The sequence below is a fragment of the Balaenoptera borealis genome (genome assembly GCF_965194805.1).
Source record: "Balaenoptera borealis genome assembly, chromosome: 1".
Classification (NCBI taxonomy): Eukaryota; Metazoa; Chordata; class Mammalia; order Artiodactyla; family Balaenopteridae; genus Balaenoptera; species Balaenoptera borealis.
In genome coordinates, this window is record NC_138860.1 from 150,497,750 (window position 1) to 150,518,906 (window position 21,157).

A 21,157-nucleotide genomic window follows, 5' to 3' on the forward strand; every position below is an offset into this window, starting at 1 on the left:
TTTTAGATGGAAGATTCCTCCCCCCTACCCTCCAATTGCATTGCATTGCCCTGCAGGGTAGGGGGGTAAGAACTTGGTGTTAAAAGACAGTAAGAACTGTCTGAAGTGACTTTATAAAGAGGTGCAATGAACACTGCCTGTCATATCTTAAGTATTCAACCCGCCTTCTGACTGGAAAAGGTACATCTAAGTGCTGAATGATTAAGAAGAATATGGTGAGCCCCATTTCTCTTTCTTAGAGACTCAGTTACACAGGACACTGAGGAAGACGGTGAGCAGAGAAACCGCTCCTCTAGGGCGGAGGCTGCACCATCCTCACCCCCACGCCGAGGGGCGGGACGAGAACTTGAAGCTAGATAAGCGAGCTTGCGCCCAAACAGCCTCAGAGTGGGAGTGAGGGAGAAGCTTGGCGGGGAACTTGTATTAATAAATGGGCAAGGACAGGGGGCAAACCTGCTGCATTTGCACAAGCAGCCGGACAACCCTGAACAGCACAACGACCCTCAGCGAAAGCTTCGCGTTACCTGCCCCAAGGCGCCTGCGCGCTGATAACCCCACCCTTGGAGTCACCTGTTGGAGCGCCACGCCCACTTCGCCTTGCGCATGCGTAATAGGCGCCGCACCGGTCGTGGAGTCACGTGTTAGAGCCCGAGGCGCCTCCCGCCGGGGCGCTTCCTGTCGCGGCTTCTTCGGCGGCCCAGGGGCCGCGGGAGGCCTGGGCGGTCCCCGGCGGGAGAAGGTCCGGGTCGGTTTCGGATCCGCCGCGAGGTATGCCGCGATCCCGCCCTCTGGCGAGGGAAGAGGAGGGGACGGCGGGGGAGATGGAGGCGGCTGGGCAGGGCAGGGCGGTGCGTCCTGCAGCTCGGGAGTGGGGTCCCCGGCTTCCCCTCCCCTGCGCAACTCCCTGCCCTCCTCTCGCCTGAGCCCGGGCCTGGTCCAGCACCGCTGCCCCCAGCCCGGTGCCCCCGGAGCCGCAGACTTGGCGCGTCTCACTGGCCCGCTCACTCTGTGTCACCCGCTCAGTTGACCGCCAGCCGTTCACCCAAGTCACTGAAATCTGACGCCTGGAGTCATCCTGAGCGCCCCCTCCCGTGAGCGCACATGCAGTTAACCTCCGAGCCCTGTTGATTTTACCCCCTATCTCGAGTCGGTCCACTTCTCTCCATCCCCAACGCCGCCCCCACGCTGTCTCAGCTTCTCCCCTTTCGCCGAGACCGTTGCAAGATGCTCGGTGCCGGGACGGCTTCCAGCCTGGGTTCGCCCTCCTACTTCCTTCCTTTCTGCAGCCAGAGGGATGTTTCTGAATCGCCGACCTGATCGCATCACGTCCATTGCCTTCAGATTCATGCCCAAACTCCTTTAGGCTTAAAGGTTTTTGTCTTTTGCCCCTTGCTCACATTTTCAGCTTCGCTTGTACCATTTCTTGTCTCACACTTTATGCCCCACTAATCCCAGTTTAGTTTTCCTGTGCAGGTCAAGCTGTTGTCACCTCAGAACCATTATCAGGTTGTTCCCTATGTTTGGAATCCTATTCCCCTTCCTTCCCCCCAAAATCTTAATAACTCTGCACAGGCATCACCGTCTCCAAGAAGCCTTTTCTCTCTGCTGGGTAAGGGGCCGCCCCTGGGCACCCATGGCCCCTGGCGCAGCCCTGTTTGGGTTTTGTCCAGTGATGAGGGACTCTCCGCCATGTAAATGTTCTTTGAGGACTGACACCATGTCAGATTCATTCTTGCGCTCCCAAAGTCCAGGACACTCTGATACACAGTAGGTCCTATGAATGGTTGTGAGGTATCTGAGTGAATCAGAATGCTGTGTCAGATTTCTCTAGAGCGGAACTGTCCAATAGAACTTTCTGCAGTGATGAAAATCTTCATTATTTGTGCTGGCTGACGGTAGCCACTAGCTGAGGAACAGGATTTTTAACTTGATTAAATTTAAACATAAATAGCCACATATGGCTACTGTGTTTAACAGCACAGTTTTAGAGCCTTTCTGAATCCTACCCAGCGTTATACCCACCCTGTACCTAGAGTTAGTTCCCTGAACCTGCCTTCTTAAGCCACTCACCACTCAACCACTTGGGTTTAATCCAAATTTGTCAGTCAGTTCGGTAACTTTTTATTGTGTCCACACTCCCCCCTTAAACCTATTAACAGGTGGCCACGTCCCTTTCATCTTCCATGGTGCTTGCTTCAGTGCTATGCTTCCAGGGCTGGTGTTTCAGCCTTGGGTGTTAAGCATTGCCTTCTTTCTCTGAGTTGGGAGTTTACTAACCACATCCATTGGGGGCGGGGCTTGTAGGCTGCTCCAGTCTGAGCCTCTTCCACTCCCCACTAGACAAGTGTCCAGGCTGCCAAGATGCCAGGGCCAAGACCTCGGAAGGGCCCTCCGGCCAGTGGCCAGGGTGTGGCAGCTGCCAAGCAGGTACGGATATACAGCCTCCTTCACCTTCACCTTCACCTCTGGGTCAGTCTGAGCGTGAGGGTCTCTGACAACTCGGGCAAACTGGGTCACCTGTGTGGTTTCCCTGTTCATCTAGAGACTTTGAGCCATGCCTCCTGGAATTGGCAGAACCCTTAGAGACCCTGACCCGCCCCTGCCACACACATGTGGGAGATGAGGCCTGAACTCTCGTGTGTTTCAACCCAGGCTTCCTCCTGCCATGGCCACCTCCATATGAATGATCTGGAGGGTTCAAGAACTGTCAGAGTTTAGGGTGTTCTGATGGAGTCTCAGTGCTCTCATGGATTCCTCATTTAGGGCCACAACTTTGCTTGCCCACAATTTGGGCTGTGGCCCAAGTCGGGGACTGATGGGGTCTCTAATTTTCTCCCTTTATTTCTTCTGGGTGCAAGTTCTGAGACTTCTTAGCCCATTTTTATTGTCTTAAAAGAGGCAGGTGAGGGAGGTGGTAGGATAAAGGGCATAGACTCAAGACACAAGACCTTATTTTAAATTCTACCTCTGCCACTTACAAGGCTGTCTCAGTTTCATCTGAAAATGGAGATAAAAATAGGACCTGCCTTTACTTAGAGTAGTCAAATTCAGAGACAAAGAGTAGAATAGTGGTTACCGGGGGGGGGGGGGGGGGGGGGGGGGATGCGGAGTTGTTTAATGGGTACAGAGTTTCAGTTTTGCAAGATAAGAAGTGTTCTTTGGATGGATGGTGGTGATAGCTGCGTAACAATGTGGATGTACTTAACGCCACTGAACTCTACACTTAAAAATTGTTAAGATGGTAGTTTTCATACTACATGTGTTTTACCACACTTTAAAAGAAAATAGGACGTATCTCAGGGTTATGAGAAGTCACTGAGATAATCACATAGAGTGCTACTACATACCCTGCCCGGCAGCTAGTGCAGTTATTGTTGTTAGTAATCGTAATGGTAGTGTTGTCTTACTGGGCTCTTTGTACAGTCACCAGGGAGATAAGTGTCCCAGGGGGTAATGTTGCAGGCCTCGGTCTCCCTTTCTGCACATTAGGCCCCACAGACAGCGAAGGAGCCGCTGAGCTCCTGGAGGCTGGCTCTGGGGCTGGGCTCCACCTTCTGCCTCGTGTGTCTCCTCTCAGCTTGGGCTGTTTATGGAGTTCAGCCCTGAGGACATGCTGCTGGGGATGGAGGAGACTGAAGATGATGGGGACCTGGAGGCTGAGCTGCTGGCCCTCACTGGAGAAGCAGGGACCACAGGCAAGAAGCCAGCACCCAAGGGGCAGGGTGAGTTTGGAGCACTTGATGCTGGGACCAGGTGGGCTCTGCAGGGGGTGGGGAGGGTCCTCTCCTCACAGCTGTGGGGAGCCGGCCAGATCATCCGGTCCTTCTGATATCCATGTCCCTTCTGCAGCATTCCCACCAAGAGGCCATCTTGCCCTGCTCACTTGCCTGTGTGATGGGGAGCTCACTCCTTTCTGGACTGTGCCCTCTCCCTTGTGGACAGTCAGCAGTCTGAGTCGCAGGCTGACTCAGGTCCCTATCCTTAGCCCTAGCCAGGGCCTGGTATAGACTAGGGGCTCAGCACAGACTGAATTGGGCACATAATGAGTGCACAGAAATTGTGTCAAATGAATGAATAAGTGGTATCTCCCTCCCCAGCTTGGAAGAGGACAGAGACCTGAAGCCTGGGAGGGTCAGAGGGTCTAAACCAGGAACCCTTAGAACCATCTCCCATCCCATGTGCTCCTGAGCTGAGGACAAGGAGAGGACCTAAGAAGGGGCTCACTGGTCTGGGAGAATGATGGCCATCACTTCTCTCTCAGTCCAAACCTGCTTTGGGTTTGATGAGCCTGGGTTTGAATCTTGGCTCTGCCATTTACCAGGATTGCAATGATAGGAAAATTAATAAAGTTCTCAGTTTACTCATACCTAAAATGTGGATAGTATTACCTGTCTTCTTTTTTTTTTTTGGCTACACTGCACAGCTTGTGGGATCTTAGTTCCCCAACCAGGGATCGAACCCCGGCCCTCGGCAGTGAAAGCGCAGAGTCCTAACCTCTGGACCGCCAGGAATTCCCAGTATTACCTATCTTGCAGAATTACTGTGAAGCTCAAATGAATGTTAAAAATCTTTATATATATGTGAAAGGTGTGGTTAGGGGGAATGGATGGATATGTCTGTGAATAACTACCATAGCAAAAGTGCCAAGAAGGGAGCAGTTTGTTGCCTGTTGGAGGGCCTGGAAAGGTTTCCCTGCTGAGGGTCTTCTGCGCTGGGTCATAAAGGAAGAGCAGAGGTGGGACTTTGGCTGTGGGAGGGAAGGAGGATTTCTACCTGGGTGTGTCTGCCAGCTCAGTGGATTGAAGACCCTCCTTTACTCCTTGGGAATCTTTTCTGAGTTGTTGTGACCCTCTTCCCCCAGCCCCCCTGCCTATGGCCCACATCGAGAAGTTGGCGGCGGACTGTATGCGGGATGTGGAGGAGGAGGAGGAGGAGGAAGGGCTGGAGGAGGATGCAGACTTGCTGGTGCGTCTGCCGGGCTGGTGGTGGAGGGCTCTGTGGTCAAGCCTGTGGAGGAGGCCTGGGGTTTTTCCCTCTGTGTGCTCTGATGTTGACTGAGCGCCTTGCGCTTCGTGGGCCCTTTTCCTGACTGTATGCTGTGAGATGTGTCCCCTTTGATGTGTGGTCTGAGCTCTGTACTTGGGGATTCTCGGGTTTGGAGGCTTCACTGATTTCAAGCCTATCCCTGGTCAGATTAAAGGAGTGTTTTGGTAAAGGGGACTTTCAGGCACAGTGAGCGATACTGGGAAATACTGCTGGGGGAGAGTGTCCTTGATTCTCAGGTCCTGTTGTGGGTATGGTCATGAGGCTCCCCAGCTCCTGGGACTTGTGTTTCCCCAGACTGAGCTGCAGGAGGTCCTGGGTGCAGATGAGGAGGCTGGGCCCTTGGATGGCGATGAGACAGCCAGCCCAGGTGGCTCTGAGGAGAAGGAACAGGAAAACATTGAACCTCCAGTGCAGACAGCTCTCCTAACAGCTTCAGTCCCAGCGGCTCAGGTGGGTTCTGGAGGGGTCCAGTGTGCCTTTGTCCACGTCCTTTGTGCCTGCATGTCCATGTATAACACACACGGAGCACGGCTTGCCTAGGAAGACTGTGGTAACCCTTTCCAGGGCCCTCTTTCAGCAGCTGCCCCGAGCAGAGGCTGAGCCCAAGAAACTCCTTGGTGGTTGCCGGCCTCAAAGGCCTCTCTGTTCTCCCAGACCGCCCCCTGCAGCCATTTCCTGGCCTCCACAGATTGTCTGGGCCTCTCTGTTTGCCTCTGACATGGCCTCTGGCCTCTCCAGTGAGTCTTTGCCTCCCACCTTGAGGCTTTTAGGTTCTTCCTTCTCCTTGAATCCAAGAGCTTCGTTTTCCGGGGCAGCTTCCTTGCAGGGAGGGAGCAGCAAGGGCCTAGCTGGCCCTGGAGTGGCCAGGCCCTGAACTCAAGTATCTACAGGCTGCAGGGCCTCAGGGGCTGCAGGCTCTGCTGGAGGATCGGATCCACAACTACCGGGAGGCCGTGGCCAGTGCCAAGGAGACAGGTGAAGCAGCCAAAGCCAGGCGCTGTGAGCGCGGCCTGAAGGTGGGTTGGGCTCGGCCGGGGAGCAGGGCTGGTAGTGGGGCTGAGGGCAGTGAGGGCAGAGGGTGAGGCACAGGAGGAGCTTGGGCCAGCAGAGGGGAAGCCTCCCCGCCAGCCTCGCGGACGTGAAGGATCCTTGGCCTGTCTTTGAGCAGGGTCCAGGCCGTGATGGCTGGCTAGGTTTCTGGTTCTTCTCTCCCTCAGACTCTGGAGTCCCAGCTGGCTGCTGTGAGGAAAGGCAGGAAGATCAGTGAGGATGAGATCCCACCTCCAGTGGCCTTGGGCAAGAGGCCCCTGGCCCCTCAGGAAACAACCAACAGGAGCCCTGAAGCAGAACCCCCAGCTCCCCCCTCCGTGGAGCCAGGTATCTGGAGAGAGTCAAATCCCATCCTGGTTCCCAAGGTCAGAGCCCAAGGCCTGCCTCCCCATCCTGCCATTGTTCCCTTGCTGTCAGTCACACCTTCCCTAAGAGGTCCTCAGGCCAGCCAGACCTGGAGGCACTGGTGACCTTCTTCTTTGACCTTCATGTCCTCTCTGTGGACTTTCTGTTTCTCCATAGACAACCCCTCCCAGCCTGAGACAAGCCTCTTGGGCAGCCCTAGTATTTCTGGCCCCCCAGATTCAGACCCAGACCCACGGGCCTTGCTGTTGGCCCGACAGAGAGAGTACAAGGTGGCTGCCCTGAACGCCAAGCGGGCTGGAGACCTAGATGGTGCGCGAGAGCTCATGAGGACTGGGAAGGTATGGCGTCCGGTGCAGAGGTCCTGTGTCCAATCCCTCATTTCACAGGTGGGGCGCTGACCTGCTCAAGGTCACACAGCTCGACTGGGCTTCGGTGAGACTGGCCTGAGGGGCAGTTTTTCAGCCCAGATCCTTGGGGTTCCCTAGCTTATGCCCACACCTGCTTTTCTTCCTACTGCAGAGATTTGGGGCCGTCCTGGAGGCCCTGGAGAAGGGGCAGCCTGTGGACCTGAGTGCCATGCCCCCAGCACCTGAGGGTCAGTGTGGGAATGGGCGGGGGGAGCCTGCTCAGGCTGGGGCTGGGGCTGGGGAGGAGTTTCAGGGCTGGGGCTGGCCAGGCACCCCACCCACACCTACACCTCTGCTCTGGGTCCCCCAGACCTGAAGCCCCGCCCACAGGCTTCCAGGGCCTCCACAGCACCCCCAGATGCACACCCAGCAGTGGAGCGAGTGCAGCCAGTGATGGCCCCTGACATCCCGGCCACCCCAGGTAGGACTGGATGATGAGACTATGGAGTGGGGGCCTGGGGGGAGGCAGGCAGAGCTGAGGCCATCTCCTTTCTCCTTTCAAGTGACCCCTACTGAGCCACAGACAGCGCTAGACGCCCTGCAGCAGAGGCTGAACAAGTACCGTGAGGCAGGCACCCAGGCTCGGGGCAGTGGGGATGAGCGCAAGGCCCGGATGCACGAGCGTATTGCCAAGGTGGGCCTGCAGCCTCCCTCCTGGGCTGGCTGCTGTCTGTCTGCTCCCTGGTCTTTGAGTCTTCATCTATCTGTCTCTCTCTGGAGCTCTTTTTCCTCCTGGGGCTGCTGTCTTTGTCCTCTTCCTGTCTCTCCGTGAGTGGAGCCTGCAGACTGCTGCCCACCATCAGTCCCTCCCTTCCTTCCCTTGCAGCAATATCAAGATGCCATTCGAGCCCACCGAGCAGGACGGAAAGTTGACTTTGCTGAGTTGCCTGTTCCTCCAGGTGAGTGGGGCTTGGCCTGGGGTCTTATGAGGTCCCTGAGCAGGATGGGGGGAAGGGGAAATGATTTCTCACAGATCTGCCTCCGCTCTGGGGGAGCCACCCATCCCAGCCATGCCCAGGAGGACCCACACAGGACCAGCAGCAATCTGGTGCCTCCCCAAGGCTACCCAAACCCTCTCCCAGTTGTCTCTCTTCTACAGGATTCCCCCCTATACCTGGCTGGGAGCCCACTATGGGTACTGAAGAGGATGTGGTGGCAGCTACTTTAGCAGCTGCCCAGAAACTGGCCTCCTCAGAGGATGCAGCCCCCGCAGAGGACGATGAGGACGAGGACAAGGTTTGGCTGAGTGCCCGAGGCTCCAGGGGTTGGTGGGGGGAAACAGCAGGTGAGGGGTGAACCCAAACACTGGTGTCCATACTAACAAGCCCAGCGAGGTAGATATTCTTTCTTCTACTTTACAGAGAAAAAACTTGGGCAAGGGCACCCAGCTAGGAATTAGCAGAGCTGGATTCAGACCAAGGTGTTTCTGACTCCAGAGCCCAGGTTTGATCCCCATTACCCTGCTGTCTCATGTTGGGAGGTTAGCTCAGAGAGCTTTTGAGGCTTCTTCTAGCCCTGAGACTCTCTAGGGCCCACGAGGGAAAGCCATTCATTTCAGGTCACACAGTAAGTAGTACAGTGTTAGGAAGAGACCCCGAGTCTGGAAACTGCCATGGCCGGGGTGGGGAACAGCCTCCTGTGACAGCCTCCTGGGCACCTGCAGGATGAGCCCCCAGCCCAGGCCCCAGTGGCCAAGAAGCCAGCACAGCCTCTGGTCCCTTCATCCCGGCCCCTGCCTGAGCCCAAAGCCTCGAGTTCTAAGGAGTCACTGAGTCCAGCTGGTGAGTCGGGGAGAAGAGGGATGGAGGAGTGAAAGCTCTAGTGAGAGGCAGGCATGGCTCTAACCAGTGTCCCCTCCCTCCAGTGCGAGAGCAGGTGGCCCTGCTGCAGGCACGGAAACTGCAGTACCAGCGGGCAGCCCTGCAGGCCAAGCGTGGCCAGGACCTGGAGCAGGCCAAAGCCCATCTGCGGGTGGCCAAATCCCTTGAGGCTCAGATCACCCAGGTGCGAGCTGGCCGACCTGTGGACCTCTCCAAGGTGAGTGTCGCCTGGTTCATGAGCAGCAGGACTTCTCAGGCAGAGAGGTGGGTGGCCGGCTTGACGCGCAGACTGTGAACAAGGCTGCTGCTTGGAGGATGTGGGACCTGAATAGGATGTGGTGACAGCTGAGAAAGCCTTTTGCTTATGCGTCTCTCTGTCCCATGACCCCAAGAGAGGCCAGGGGAGGCCAGGGGGGGCTGCCTGTGGTGAGAGCTGACCAGGCCGGGCAAGGCCAGTGGAAAGCAGAGCATTGTAGCAGCCTGCGATAGGATGGCAGGCAATGAGTTCCCATCACTGGAGGTTAATAGAAGCTGGAGAAACATTTAGTTTGGATTCCTGTGTCTGTTAGGCTCAGTAGAGGAATAATCTGACTCTTGAGGCCCCTGAGGGGCCTTGTGACCTGGGCAGGTGCCTTCACCCTTAACGGATGAGGAGGGTGACTTCATCCTGATCCACCATGAGGACCTGCGACTCTCTCAGAAGGCGGAGGAGGTGTATGCCCAGCTACAAAAAATGCTTCTGGAGCAACATGAGGTCAGTAGACTGCTTGTCTGTCCTCCCCTTTCAGTGCCCACAGCCTCCCCTTGGTGAAAGGCAAGATAGGATTCAAATTCTAGCTCTTCTACTTACTTGGCTGTGTGATCTTGGGTAAGGCACTTCCCTTCTCTGAACCACATTTTCCTCATCTATAAAATGGATGATTAGTGCCCCTCTTGCAGGGTGGTTATGAAGTTCAAACAGAGTGGAGGGGGAATTACTTTGAAGATGGGAGGAAGAAGTGTTTGGGGAGACAGATATGTGTGTGTGTGTGTATATATATATATGTAAGATATACATAGATGTATAATTGGGTGTATGTGTATCTGAACGGCTGCCTGCAAGTCTGCTTTCTAAAGTGATGTTTCTATTAGGTTTTTTAAAAAAATTTATTAATTAGTTTATTTTTGGCTGCCTTGGGTCTTTTTTGCTGCGCGTGGGCTTTCTCTAGTTGTGGCGAGCAGGGGCTACTCTTCATTGCCGTGCGTGGGCTTCTCATTGCCGTGGCTTCTCGTTGTGGAACACGGGCTCTAGGAGCACAGGCTTCAGTAGTTGTGGCTTGCGGGCTCAGTAGTTGTGGCTCGTGGGCTCTAAGGCGCAGGCTCAGTAGTTGTGGCGCATGGGCTTAGTTGCTCCGTGGCATGTGGGATCTGCCCGGACCAGGGCTCGAACTCGTGTCCCCTGCATTGGCAGGTGGATTCTTAACCACTGCGCCACCAGGGAAGTCCCTTTCTATTAGGTTTTAAAGAAGAATGGGTGTTTGCTAAGGGAATTTAGGGGAATGGCTATCCTCAGGAGAGGAAACAGCAAAAACTCAAAGAAGTGCAATGGGACTTGGGAGCAGTGAACTTGAGGTCCGTGTTGGAGGAGAGGGGTGAGGCTACAGAAGGTTGGACCTTTCAGGAGTCAGGCCTCGAAGGCCAACCTAGGCGGGTCCCGCTCTGGACTCTGGATTCACTCTGAGCCCCCATTTTCAGAAGTGTGTGCTGTTCTCCAAGCAGTTTATGCACCAGGGCAATGTGGCCGAGACTACCCGGTAAGTGCGGGGCTGGGGCTGGAGCTTGTGGGGTGGGGAGCAGAAAATGAGCCCTGCCGTGCTCATGTGCACACCTGTCCCTGTCAGGTTTGAGAAGCTTGCTCAAGACCGCAAGAAGCAGCTTGAGATCCTGCAGCTGGCCCAGGCCCAGGGCCTTGACCCTCCCAGCCACCACTTTGAGTTGAAGACATTCCAAACTGTGAGGTGCCAAAGCCTAAGGGAGACCGTGGCTCCAGGCAGGGACTGGGCAAGAAGCTGGGAGCCGGGGGTGGAGACTTAGGCCCCTTGAGTGAGGCTTCCCAGGCTTGATTGACCCTGACGTAGGCCCTGGGGCTGGGGAGCAGTAGGACATGGTGCCTGTCTGTGAGGAGGGGCTCAGAGCTGTGTGGTGGCTGGGGAAGGAGCCCTGGACTAGGGGTCACAGACCGAGGTCTGCACGCCAGCTCTGCTGCTTCTACTCAGACAAGCTTTGCTTCCCTGGGCCCACTCTCCTCTTGGCCACCACCCTGCTGGGTAGGCAGCCACTGGAAGAGGGGACCTTTTCCTACTGTTCTCCTTCACTTTGGGCTCTTTCTCCTTGCTTCCTGGCTCTAGGATCTTCGCAGAACTCAACAGCACAGAAATGCATCTGATTGTTGTCCGGGGAATGAACCTCCCAGCCCCTCCAGGTAGCCCTAGGGCCACCCCTACCCTAAGAGGCACTTGTCTAGACTCTCCACTCCTGGCTGCTTAGGGAGGCACCGGCTCTCCCTCTGCATCAAGTGCTGGACTCCTGGCTACTCCCTCTGACCCTGACTCCTGCTTCTCCTTCATAGGGGTGACCCCTGATGACTTGGATGCTTTTGTGCGGTTTGAGTTCCACTATCCTAATTCGGTGAGATTCAGGTAGCAATAGGATCCTGTGAACCCCATCTTCCCTTCCAGGGCCCTGTGCTCTATTTCTCCCCATCCCTGGAGTCTGGCTATAGGGAGGGGTTTGAAGACCCTTGGGCCCATTCCCTTTATGGGTCCCTTCCCTCAGCATTGATGTAGCCCAGAGTTCCTGGCCCTATATCTCTGTTTTTTCAAGCTGTCCTGACTCCTCTCTTCTCACTGCTTTAGGACCAGGCTCAAAAAAACAAAACAGCTGTGGTGAAAAACACAAACTCTCCAGGTGAGGACCCACGTGAGGGCTGCTTTCTCCTCCCTCTCACCCTCTGATATATTTGTGCAGCACTTGTGTTTCCAGAGTGCTTTCAGATCTATTATCTTACTTGGTCTTCTCAACTTAGGAGATAAAGGCAGGTATTACTACTTCTCTAAGGTAATTGGGGAAACTGAAGCTCAGAGAGGTAGAGGGACTTGCTTAGGGCCTCACAGCAAGGAGATGGTGGAAACAGGACCTGAATCCAGGAATCCTGACTCCAAATTCCAAGCCTTTCCCATTTTGGTTTGATCTGTGTCTAACAAGAACTGTCCAAGTGGACTTCAAGGCCAGGACCTCGATGCTCTCTCTACCTCCCTCTGATGGCAGTGACTCCAAATTGCAGGCAGAAAGATTGAGAGAGGAGGCCAGCCCTGGGCCGGTTTCCACTTTTTCAGGAAATCCCTGGGAGCCAAGTTCCTCTATCTTCTCCTCGCTCTTGCAGAATTTGATCAGCTCTTCAAACTAAACATCAACCGAAACCACCGGGGCTTCAGGAGGGTGATTCAAAGCAAAGGAATCAAGTTTGAAATCTTCCACAAAGGGTGAGGGCTCTGGTCAGTCACACTGCCAAGGTGGGCTGGGAGGAAGGATTGGCTTTTGTTGCTGCTGCTGCCCCTGCTACTATTCAGTTTTCTTGTGCTGGGTTTCGCCAGCTCATTTCTGCCTTCCCTGCCCAGTCCAATCCTCTGCTGACTCTTGGCTTTCCAGATCGTTCTTCAGAAGCGACAAGCTGGTTGGCACAGCCCACCTGAAACTGGAGCGTCTGGAGAATGAGTGTGAGATCAGAGAGATTGTGGAGGTAGGGTGGGCAAACTGGAGGGCTTGGCAAGAAAGGAGCCAACGTTCACTGAACATCAGTCCCTGTTGTAGGTTTTTTGTGCCCATTAATTTAAAAATATCCATAAGTGTGCTATAGAGTATGTGCTATGCCCATTTCACAAATGAAGAGATTCAGAGGGCCTGAGAAAATTTCATAGCGTCACCCAGTAGCTACAATCCTTCCAAGACGCTCTGCACTACTCAGGTTCCCAGGGATGGTGGATTAGGGGGCTTTTGAGGGGCCTGATCACGGCTGTCAACTTGGCACACACAAATTCCTGGGTGTCTGGGGGCAGGTTATGGTTGAGGCAATTGTCTGGCAACATGATGAAGTAGAACAAGCTCTGGACATAAAGTTGATAATGTATTTGCAGAGGAGGGACCCACCAGAACACAGCTAGTCCGTGTTTAGGAATCAGCCCCAGACAGCTCCTTAAGCTTCCCTGAACTCACTGAATTTCACAGGGACTCCCAGAGCTTGCCCCTGATGACAAGGCAGCTAAGGTTCCCGGAGGAGAAGGGTGTTCCGCAAGCTCGTACAGAGCGTCTCTGGCACAGCTAGGCCCGACCCTGGCTGATGCCTTCGTAGGCTGGGGCTTTTCCCACTACATTGCCTCTGCCTGTTTGGGGGAGTTCTTAAGTGGGGCCTGCTTTGTATCAGCCCCAGTGAGGCTGGTTAGACTTCACAAGCCTGTAGCACTGCTTTGAACTCCAGCCGCCCCCTCCCCTGCATAGGAGGGAAGCAGCATGGCAGCTGGAAAGACAAGCAAGTCCTCTGACCTTGCTGCACAGTGACTGTGTGACGGTATCATTCACTTCTCTCTGGGTCATCTGTGAACTGAAGGTTTGGGCTTGTGGTTTTTCAGGCTGCACCTTGAAGCCAGAGCATTTCTTCCAGGAGTTGCCAAGGGGACTGTGGGGAAAACTGAGTAAGCAGAGCTCTAGGTTCCTCACTTCCACTTCAGAGCATTGGTGCTTATTTGGATTTACATACGACTTTTTTTATAAGACTTACCTAAAACCACCACCACCAAACAGCAGGAGGGTGGGGTTGTCCTGAAATGGAGACTCTTGTGTTGAGATGCAGGATGCTTTTAGCCCCTCTCTCTCCTCACCTGTGAGCATAGGGGAGCTGCCTGCTTCCCACCCCTTTCCCCTCAGTTACCATCTCCCTCTCCGTGGTCCTCACAGGTCCTGGACGGAAGGAAGCCCACTGGGGGCAAGCTGGAGGTGAAGGTGAGGCTGCGGGAGCCTCTGAGTGGCCAGGATGTGCAGATGGTCACCGAGAACTGGCTGGTCCTGGAGCCCAGGGGCCTGTGAGGTGGGCAGCTCTCTGGGCCCTTGGAACCTCTGTCCCCTGCTCACTGCCTGGGCCCCCCAGGGACCCTTCCAGTACTCAACTCATATCTAAGGAGAAAGCCTAGGAATTTCTCATCTGTGAGGAAGACCAAGAGGCAAAACTGTTGGGTAGCGCTCAGGCTCAGTGTCTCATGATCTTCAGCAGAACTGGGGAAGGAAGTTAACTTTCCCAGGTCTGTCTTCAGGAAACGCTTTCTAAAATCTACTTGTACTTTCACTGCAGTTTAGACTTCCTGTGCTTTGTGCCCGTGTGCAACAGAGGGTCAATGTAGGGAGTGGAGTCAGGCCAGCAATTCCTCTCCAGCTTTTCCCACCCCCAGCTCTGCTGGCTACAGAGGTCATTGTACATAAAGGAGATGCTGCTACACAAGCACCAAAGACCTGTTAAGTACTTGCATCACTGACCACGGCCCTAGTCTTTCCTGTTGCTGGCCCCTCCCCAGGCCTCCACCCAAACAGGCTGGATTCCAAGGTTCCCCCTACCCCTCCATCTGGGGGAGGGCAAGGACAGCCTCACTGCTCTGCCATGGAGTCTTGTAACCCCTTAACCCCTGGGTAGCAACTGCTTGCAGCTTACCCGAGCCCCCAGTTGCACCATTTCTAGATGTGCCTTTAAAAGATAGAACTGTAAGGGATGGGAAAACTCGAGTGTGATCTGGACACCCCACCACACCCCCTGCTTAGGGTAGGGGCAGGGTTCCGTGACTCCAGCTGGCCAGTGGCAGCCTATCCCACACAACTCAGTTTACCCCTGCCCTGCCTGTGCCTGTGCCTTGGTTCCTGACAGACAGCTGCTGCACTAGCCTCCCTGCTTCTCAAAGCTCTCAGTGGAAGTTTGTTCAGGACTGTGTGGTGGGAAGTAAGGGTAGGGTTGTCTTGGGTTTGGTCCATGTACCTAAGACTGAAAGAATGTTAACTAGGAAAGAAAAAAAAAATATATATATATATATGTGTGTATATATATTATGTAGCTGATTTTATTTAAGAAACTAGGTCTAATTAATTCATTGTAGGGGATTTACACTCTCCTCACAAAGTAACCATCAAAGTCCTAAACAAAAGCCCTGCTGCTCCCTGTCACTTTTTAAAAGCCAGAGTGGCAGTAACATTTGTTAATTGACAGAAACTGCTGCTATGGCTTCCTCTTGAGACAGGGCAGGGGAAGCCTTGCCTCTTCAGCTAATCACCTAGGGAAATCCCTTAGTTTCTTCCCAAGAAATTCTCCTTTGGCTTTGTTTTTCTGAATGGATGGAGATAATGGAGGGATTTATAGTTGCAATAGATTTAATGTTCAAAACTGCAATATTCTACATCTCTTAGAAATAAACTTTAATACCGCATCTTTCTTCCCCTTTTTTTGAAGCATTAAGTTCAACAAAGCATTCCTGAAGATAATTTTTTAAGGCTTTACGTAAAGCAGATACATTCCACTTACTGATCACTATAGTATTGCAAATGCACAGCTCGGGGACTGAGCTTTTGTGTGTGTGTCTTTTTCTGGGATGGAGCTGGACCATGCTTCCCTGCCCTTAAGAGCAGAGCTTATAGTGGGTAACAGAGCAGGGACAACAAATCACTTTTCTGAGAGCTTGCTGGCCAGTCTTACTTACCTATCAGAGTGAACTACCAAAAATTCCATAGATGTGAGCCTTAACCCTCAAATGCAGTCATATCTATGTGTCATACAAGCAGCCATCTAGAATGAAAAGGAGGGTTGTTAGCCCTCATAAGGTGGCCTAGAGCAAAGAGGGGCGGCAAAGAGGGTTCCTGACTCAACCTAGTCTTCACCTCGGGGTTTGCACCCAACTCAGCAGTGCTAAGAGGGCTTGAAGGTTCTGCTAGCCCTAGGAATTTCTAAACTCAGGCCTCTGCTAGAAATTTGACAGGAAGTTTTCTGTGGCTCAGAGATTTCCTTCCCATCATAACCTGTTCAGTTTCATTCTGCTTAACTGCCCTTTGCTTTTTGGAAAACAGAACTTCCAGGCTGAGAGAGGCAAGACAAAGCCGCCCACTGGACTTGAAGACTAAGGTTCTTAAAAGGCCTTTGTTTTAGCCACGGCACGCAGGGGTCACTGGCATGGGAGGAGCCTGCCCAGCTTCATCTTGACCTAAGATTTATCCAAATGCAGCAACTCAGCATCGCAGATTAGTGACTTATGGGCAGTTGGGAACCAGCCACAACCCAAATCATTTTTAAATTTTAAAATTTCTTTTCAATTTAGTGCAAGGCACACTTTCTTCTGAATTAGTGAACTGAATAAAATATGGAAGAAATTTATCTCAGAATCAGGAAGTCTTGCTCACAATTAAAGGGCAGACTAGTTTCTTTTATTATTTTCCTTTCTTATAGCACTATTCTGAAACCTGCATTGTTGCTTCCCAATTTTTGAGTGCTTGTTTTCCAAGTATGTGTGGGCAGCTCTTAAAAGATCTTGTCCCTTAAGTGAAGGCAACTGCTTTTAAGATGAAACTGTGGGGCTGAGACTGGTAGAAGGTAGAGGCAGGTAGCTTGCACCTGGTCCAGTTCCATCACAGATAGATTCTTCCCTCCTCTGGGCCTCAGCTTCCCAAACTCTAAAATGGGCATTATCATTCCTATTCTGCTCCTTATCCCTTCTGGCTACATTACAATCCTCCAAATCCCATTACTGTCATTATTAAAATTATTTTAGCATTATTATTAAAACAGAAACCACCATCACAAACTTGCTCTAGAAACAGTGTTCAGCAGATTGCTTGCTTGTTGTCTGAAATGCATTAAATGCATAAATTATTCCCCAGATGACTAGTTATGACAGAAGTAAATTCGGTTGGAAATTCTGGGCTCACCAGCATTCAGGAAACACTGTGCATGAGGGAAGACACTAGATGGGAACATATACAGGGCAAAGTTGCATATTTCTGTAGCCCTAGAGTCCGGTAAGTGCTCAGATAAGAGTTGATAAAAAGAAATGGAGAAACTACATTGCCGAGCATTTGGTAAGAATTTAGTTTTTAAAAATTTAATGTTACCAGAATGGCAATTCTGTTCCTCTTTATAAGGATCTCTATATCTCAATCTAAGTTTACATTATAGAAGAATCTGCCTTATTTGGAAATGTGATGTTTCAGTTCTACACAACATACAGTGTATAAAAACAAAAGTGAAACAAGGGAAAACAGTAAACTAGCTTTGGCTATTTTAGGGCCAATTCCACAATATGATTTTACTAAACATAAAGGACATTTTATGCAATTGAGAATGGACCTGACTATGCAGGGCCAGAATAGGGGAATTTAAAAGTTTGCACTGATCCCAGAAGGTATGTATAACTGCAGGATCTACTTAGGTGAGCAGGAAGAAAGGTAACTTCTCTGGGAAGACAGGACCAAGAGAACCAGCTCCTACAGAAGCTCCAATTTATATTTAGAGCAAGCTAGATGTTACACCCAAATACCTACTATTATTATCATTAACCCTGTTATTAATACCCCTGTTATTAACAAGTGCATCCTGTGCCTGTCAGGTTTGGGGGGTGACAGTCCCAGGGCTCGGTCCTTAACAAGCTAGTGTTCGGTGGGCATCCATTCTTTTCTTGCCTTAGAAGCTCCAAGTCTACGGAAAAGGTCACAATCCCAGCTCTCTGCAGCCACCATCAGCGAACGCTATGGAGAGGCAGATGTAGAATGTAGATTTCCCCCACCACGGAAGAGCACTAAACCTAGCTAGACACACTTGAGCCTCAGAAAACAGCTGTTGCCCTAAACGTAGTTCCACAGCCTGTAATTGCCAAGCGCTAAGCCCAGCTCCAGCCGCTGAGGAGCAGCCTCTCACTGTCTCAGAGGCCCACACTAGCTTCCAGGGGCTCCTTGGAGTTGTGCTTTCACTGCAGAGGGACCAACCTCTCGCTTGGCCTGGGTGTTTAGAAGATGCCAGTGACAAGGAAGTGAGTTGCCCTAGAGCAGTGTTTTTCAAACTGGGGGTTGTGAAATCTATTTGTTCTGTGACCAAAATAAATTCTTAATGTAGGAGAAAATGATCAGAGTGCATCATATATGTTATTTGGTAAACCAAATAATATTATTTGGTAAATAATTTGGTAAACCAAATCTTGGCTTCTAATACCACTTCCTCTAAAAAAAACAAACAAACAGGCTGATTCCAAGGCTGGGACAGGGTTAGCCCAAGATGGCCCTGGGGCACCTTGTTAGGCCAGAAAAGGAAGTGTTCAGAAAAATGTTAGGAGCATGTCACAAGGATGTGGGAGCTCACCTGAAGGGGTTCTCTCTGGCCAAAGCTGAGACCATTTGAGCGCCAAAATAATGAATTAGAACCATTCAAAAAGTAATCCCAAGTCCATAATGAAAACTACATGAATAAATAAGAAAGAAGGGCTTTTGCTTATAGATAATCAAGTGCAACTGATAAAGGTAGAGGAAGTGCTGGAATTGAGAAATCATTTGTAGCCATCATAGTAAAAGATCAATTCAGACAGGAAACATCAGAGAATGCTAACTCTAAGGGGAAATTTCAGTGAGCAAGATATCTGCATGATCTGAAAGTATCTCTACACGTATTGGTTATTTGTTCCAAGGGGGAAAACATACAGTGGACAAACTGGACCACACTTTGACCAGGTGATGAAAATTTACCATCAGTGAGGGGCAGAAGGACATTAAGTGACCCCTGATGTGATGTCCTAAGAAGGACACAACATCACTTAGGTAGGATTGTGGCCAACAATGTGTAATTCACCTAATTATGAGGAAGTACCAACTGAATGCAAAATGAGGCATTTTCTATTAAGAAATGAGTTGGAGGAACCTTATTCACCAAAAATATCAATGACATAAAAGATAAAGGTGAGTCACGACAGCAACTTACCATGTCTGTCTGTCTTATCATGCTGGAAGCTTCACTGGAGGGGAAAGATGCTGTGAAGGACATTATTGGACAGATGGGGTAGGTTAAAGTATCACACCGAAGTTGAGAACTGTCCTATGGTTATATAAGAAAATGTGCTAATTTTTAGGAAACAAACATTAAAGTATTTAGGGATAAAGGGCTATGATGTATGCAACTTACTCTCAAGTGCCTCAATTTTTTATGGAGAGAGAAAAGGAAAGAAAGGAACACTGATAAAGCAAATGAGTTAATCTGTGAACAATAGCTGAATCTGAGTAAAGCATACATAGGTGGTGGTGATGGTGGTGGTTTTTTTAACTTGCCACTTTCCTGGAAGTTTAAATTATTTCTCAATAAAATATTTTTTAAAATACCTATAGTGTAGGGAATTCCCTGGTGGTCCAGTGGTTGGGACTCTGCACTTTCGGTGCCAGGGCCCAGGTTCGATTCCCTGGTCAGGGAACTAAGATCCTGCAAGCGGCAGGGCATGGCATAAAATAAAATAAAATACCTCTAGTGTATATTATAACTAAAAATGTCTTGGATATATTCTGTCAGCTTTCACAGAAAGGCCCAATTCAGTGTCTCATCCACTCTTGGCAGATCTTGAGAGATCCTGTACTTCGCTGTACTATCCAGGTGACCTCATTTACACTGAGTCGCCCTTCCTTGGATAGAAGAGAGATAATCCTTTGGGTCTTTGATTCACTTCAATAAATAATCTAGTAAAAACAAAAAATCTAAGTGTGACTCCTACTTGAAGTCGCTGTGATGTAACTGGGACAAGATCAGCGTGAAACTGTCCTTTTTATATCCATTCTGTACAAAGAGTTCAAGACTGATGCTTCATTTTTTATTTCCCCTCTGCCCTCCCACCCCACCCTTGGTGATGGCTGTACCCATTTGAGCATTTCTGAGCACAAGACCAAAAGTTAAGTCTTAAAACAGAGGAGCAGAACTCTTGTCTAAACAGTAACAGAAGGGGATTAGCTGCGAGGATAGCGTAACTGTGGTGCAGTAACAGAAGCTGCCCAGATCTTCTCGGTGGACAATGCATAGAAGACTTAGAATTATGGAACATCTGTCCCCCCAACCACCCTTTCCCACCCCGTCCCCCAAACCCCCACCCTACCCCCTCCCCCATTAATAGTGTTAACAAAATCTTAATTTTCCAGTTCTAAAGTGCAAATGATTTGGGTATGACTGCTGTTGCAACAGGTCTGAACAGAAAAAAATGAAGTCCTCTCTGTCTATGCGATGTTTTCCAGAATATAAAAGATGAGTTCCATGACGATGGGGCCCTCACTGAGCTGGCAGGCCCCTCCATGGATCACCGGCACCAAAGCGCTGTCCAGATCGTTCATGTACTGCGAGGGAAGGGGCTGGCCATTGCTCCCTGCTTGATAGCCAACCTACACCGCAGAAAGAAGGGGATGAGAGGTTACTGGACAGAGAAGATCTCTCCAGAGGGCTGAGGGCCAAGGAGGCTGAGCAGGAAAGGAGGTGTCCTTCTTGGCCAGGGGCTAGAACTGGCAGTAGACACAAACTTCTCCTTCTCTTCCCTGAATTGTCACTTACCATCCTATCATTCATCCTGCCTCTACCACGTGATAGCTGTGAGACCCTGGGCCAGACACTTAATCTGTTAGGGTCTTAGCTTCCCAGGAAGGGGGGATGGGGCACAGAGAGGTATGGAATGTCAGCAGTAATACATAAACCTTCGGTTGTGAAAATTAAAACGAGAAGTATACTGGGTAAACTCCCTAACACAACAGGAACTGAACACTTGTTCTTCCATCCATTCTTCCACACACCATCTTCTGAACACCTACAAACACAGGAATTCGAGGATGAATGTAAACGGGGCCCCTGCCCTCGAGAGCCCCACATATTTAGCAGAAAAATGCTTGTTCTTAAATTGTTCTATGTGTGGTAATTCTCCAGCCAGATTTTCAGTACCATTTGAGAAAGGACCGTAATACCTCATTTGTATTACCTTGACATGCTTAGTACAGCATTGGGCAAGACCTTTAGTAGAAAATAACTATCTGTTGACTGATGACGAGTCAGGAAATGGAGCCAAATATATAACCTTTCACATTTTCCCTGATAATGACATAACTGCATCAAAGCAGGAACATGGTCATGTCACATGGATCTAAAATCCAAAAGAAATGTAGGGAGATTAGAGTGCTAGGCCACAGGAGAGAGACACTGGGGAAAGGAAGTGGGGGCAGGGCGCACTAAGACTGGATTGTGACTACAAACGCATACAAAACGGTTACGTCAGACAGGGAGGGAAGCCCGGCCACGGGAGACCTGAACTGACGGGAAAACCAGTGGGGCAACAGGTCAAGTCCTATCCACTAACTAGCTGGGAAATGTTGACAGTAACGAGTGGGAGCTGCAGAGGCCAGTCGGCAGAA

General features: G+C 51.1%; 2 protein-coding genes across 20 annotated transcripts in view; one reads left to right on the forward strand and one right to left on the reverse strand.

The window, feature by feature from the left end:
* Positions 1–627: 627 nt before the first annotated feature.
* CC2D1B (coiled-coil and C2 domain containing 1B) lies at positions 628–20,503 on the forward strand. Of its 15 annotated transcripts, none has more exons than XM_082370573.1 (25): positions 628–768; positions 2,341–2,427; positions 3,578–3,722; positions 4,862–4,965; positions 5,341–5,496; positions 5,937–6,062; positions 6,264–6,423; positions 6,619–6,800; positions 6,982–7,057; positions 7,180–7,290; positions 7,373–7,503; positions 7,696–7,768; positions 7,969–8,105; positions 8,533–8,650; positions 8,734–8,906; positions 9,318–9,443; positions 10,424–10,482; positions 10,570–10,686; positions 11,077–11,150; positions 11,298–11,356; positions 11,584–11,635; positions 12,111–12,210; positions 12,377–12,444; positions 13,679–13,808; positions 15,821–19,283. In XM_082370573.1, the coding sequence occupies exons 2-25, from the start codon at positions 2,362–2,364 to the stop codon at positions 15,897–15,899; spliced, it is 2,622 nt and encodes an 873-aa protein (XP_082226699.1). In that variant the 5' UTR covers positions 628–768; positions 2,341–2,361; the 3' UTR covers positions 15,900–19,283. The 15 variants fall into 15 exon arrangements, with proteins under 15 accessions (XP_082226699.1, XP_082226701.1, XP_082226693.1 ...); XM_082370567.1 differs by lacking the exon at positions 15,821–19,283 and adding an exon at positions 20,000–20,503 and having other exon boundaries at positions 629–768; XM_082370569.1 differs by lacking the exon at positions 15,821–19,283 and adding an exon at positions 19,371–19,464 and having other exon boundaries at positions 629–768.
* ZFYVE9 (zinc finger FYVE-type containing 9) overlaps positions 19,678–21,157 on the reverse strand; it is a 188,347-nt gene continuing 186,867 nt past the window's right edge. For all 5 annotated transcript variants that reach the window (XM_082370184.1, XM_082370183.1, XM_082370182.1 and 2 more), the window contains one exon: positions 19,678–20,143. In XM_082370184.1, the coding sequence (XP_082226310.1) occupies positions 19,982–20,143 (162 nt within the window). In that variant the 3' untranslated portion in view covers positions 19,678–19,981. The remainder of the gene's footprint in view (positions 20,144–21,157) is intronic.

Excerpts from the sequence above, each read along its gene's own strand:
- CC2D1B (XM_082370564.1), top strand. The coding sequence starts at position 2,362 with ATGCCAGGGCCAAGACCTCGGAAGGGCCCTCCGGCCAGTGGCCAGGGT. Across the intron at positions 3,723-4,861 it reads GCCAGCACCCAAGGGGCAGG|CCCCCCTGCCTATGGCCCAC; the intron begins GTGAGTTTGGAG and ends CTCTTCCCCCAG. Across the intron at positions 6,424-6,618 it reads TCCCCCCTCCGTGGAGCCAG|ACAACCCCTCCCAGCCTGAG; the intron begins GTATCTGGAGAG and ends GTTTCTCCATAG.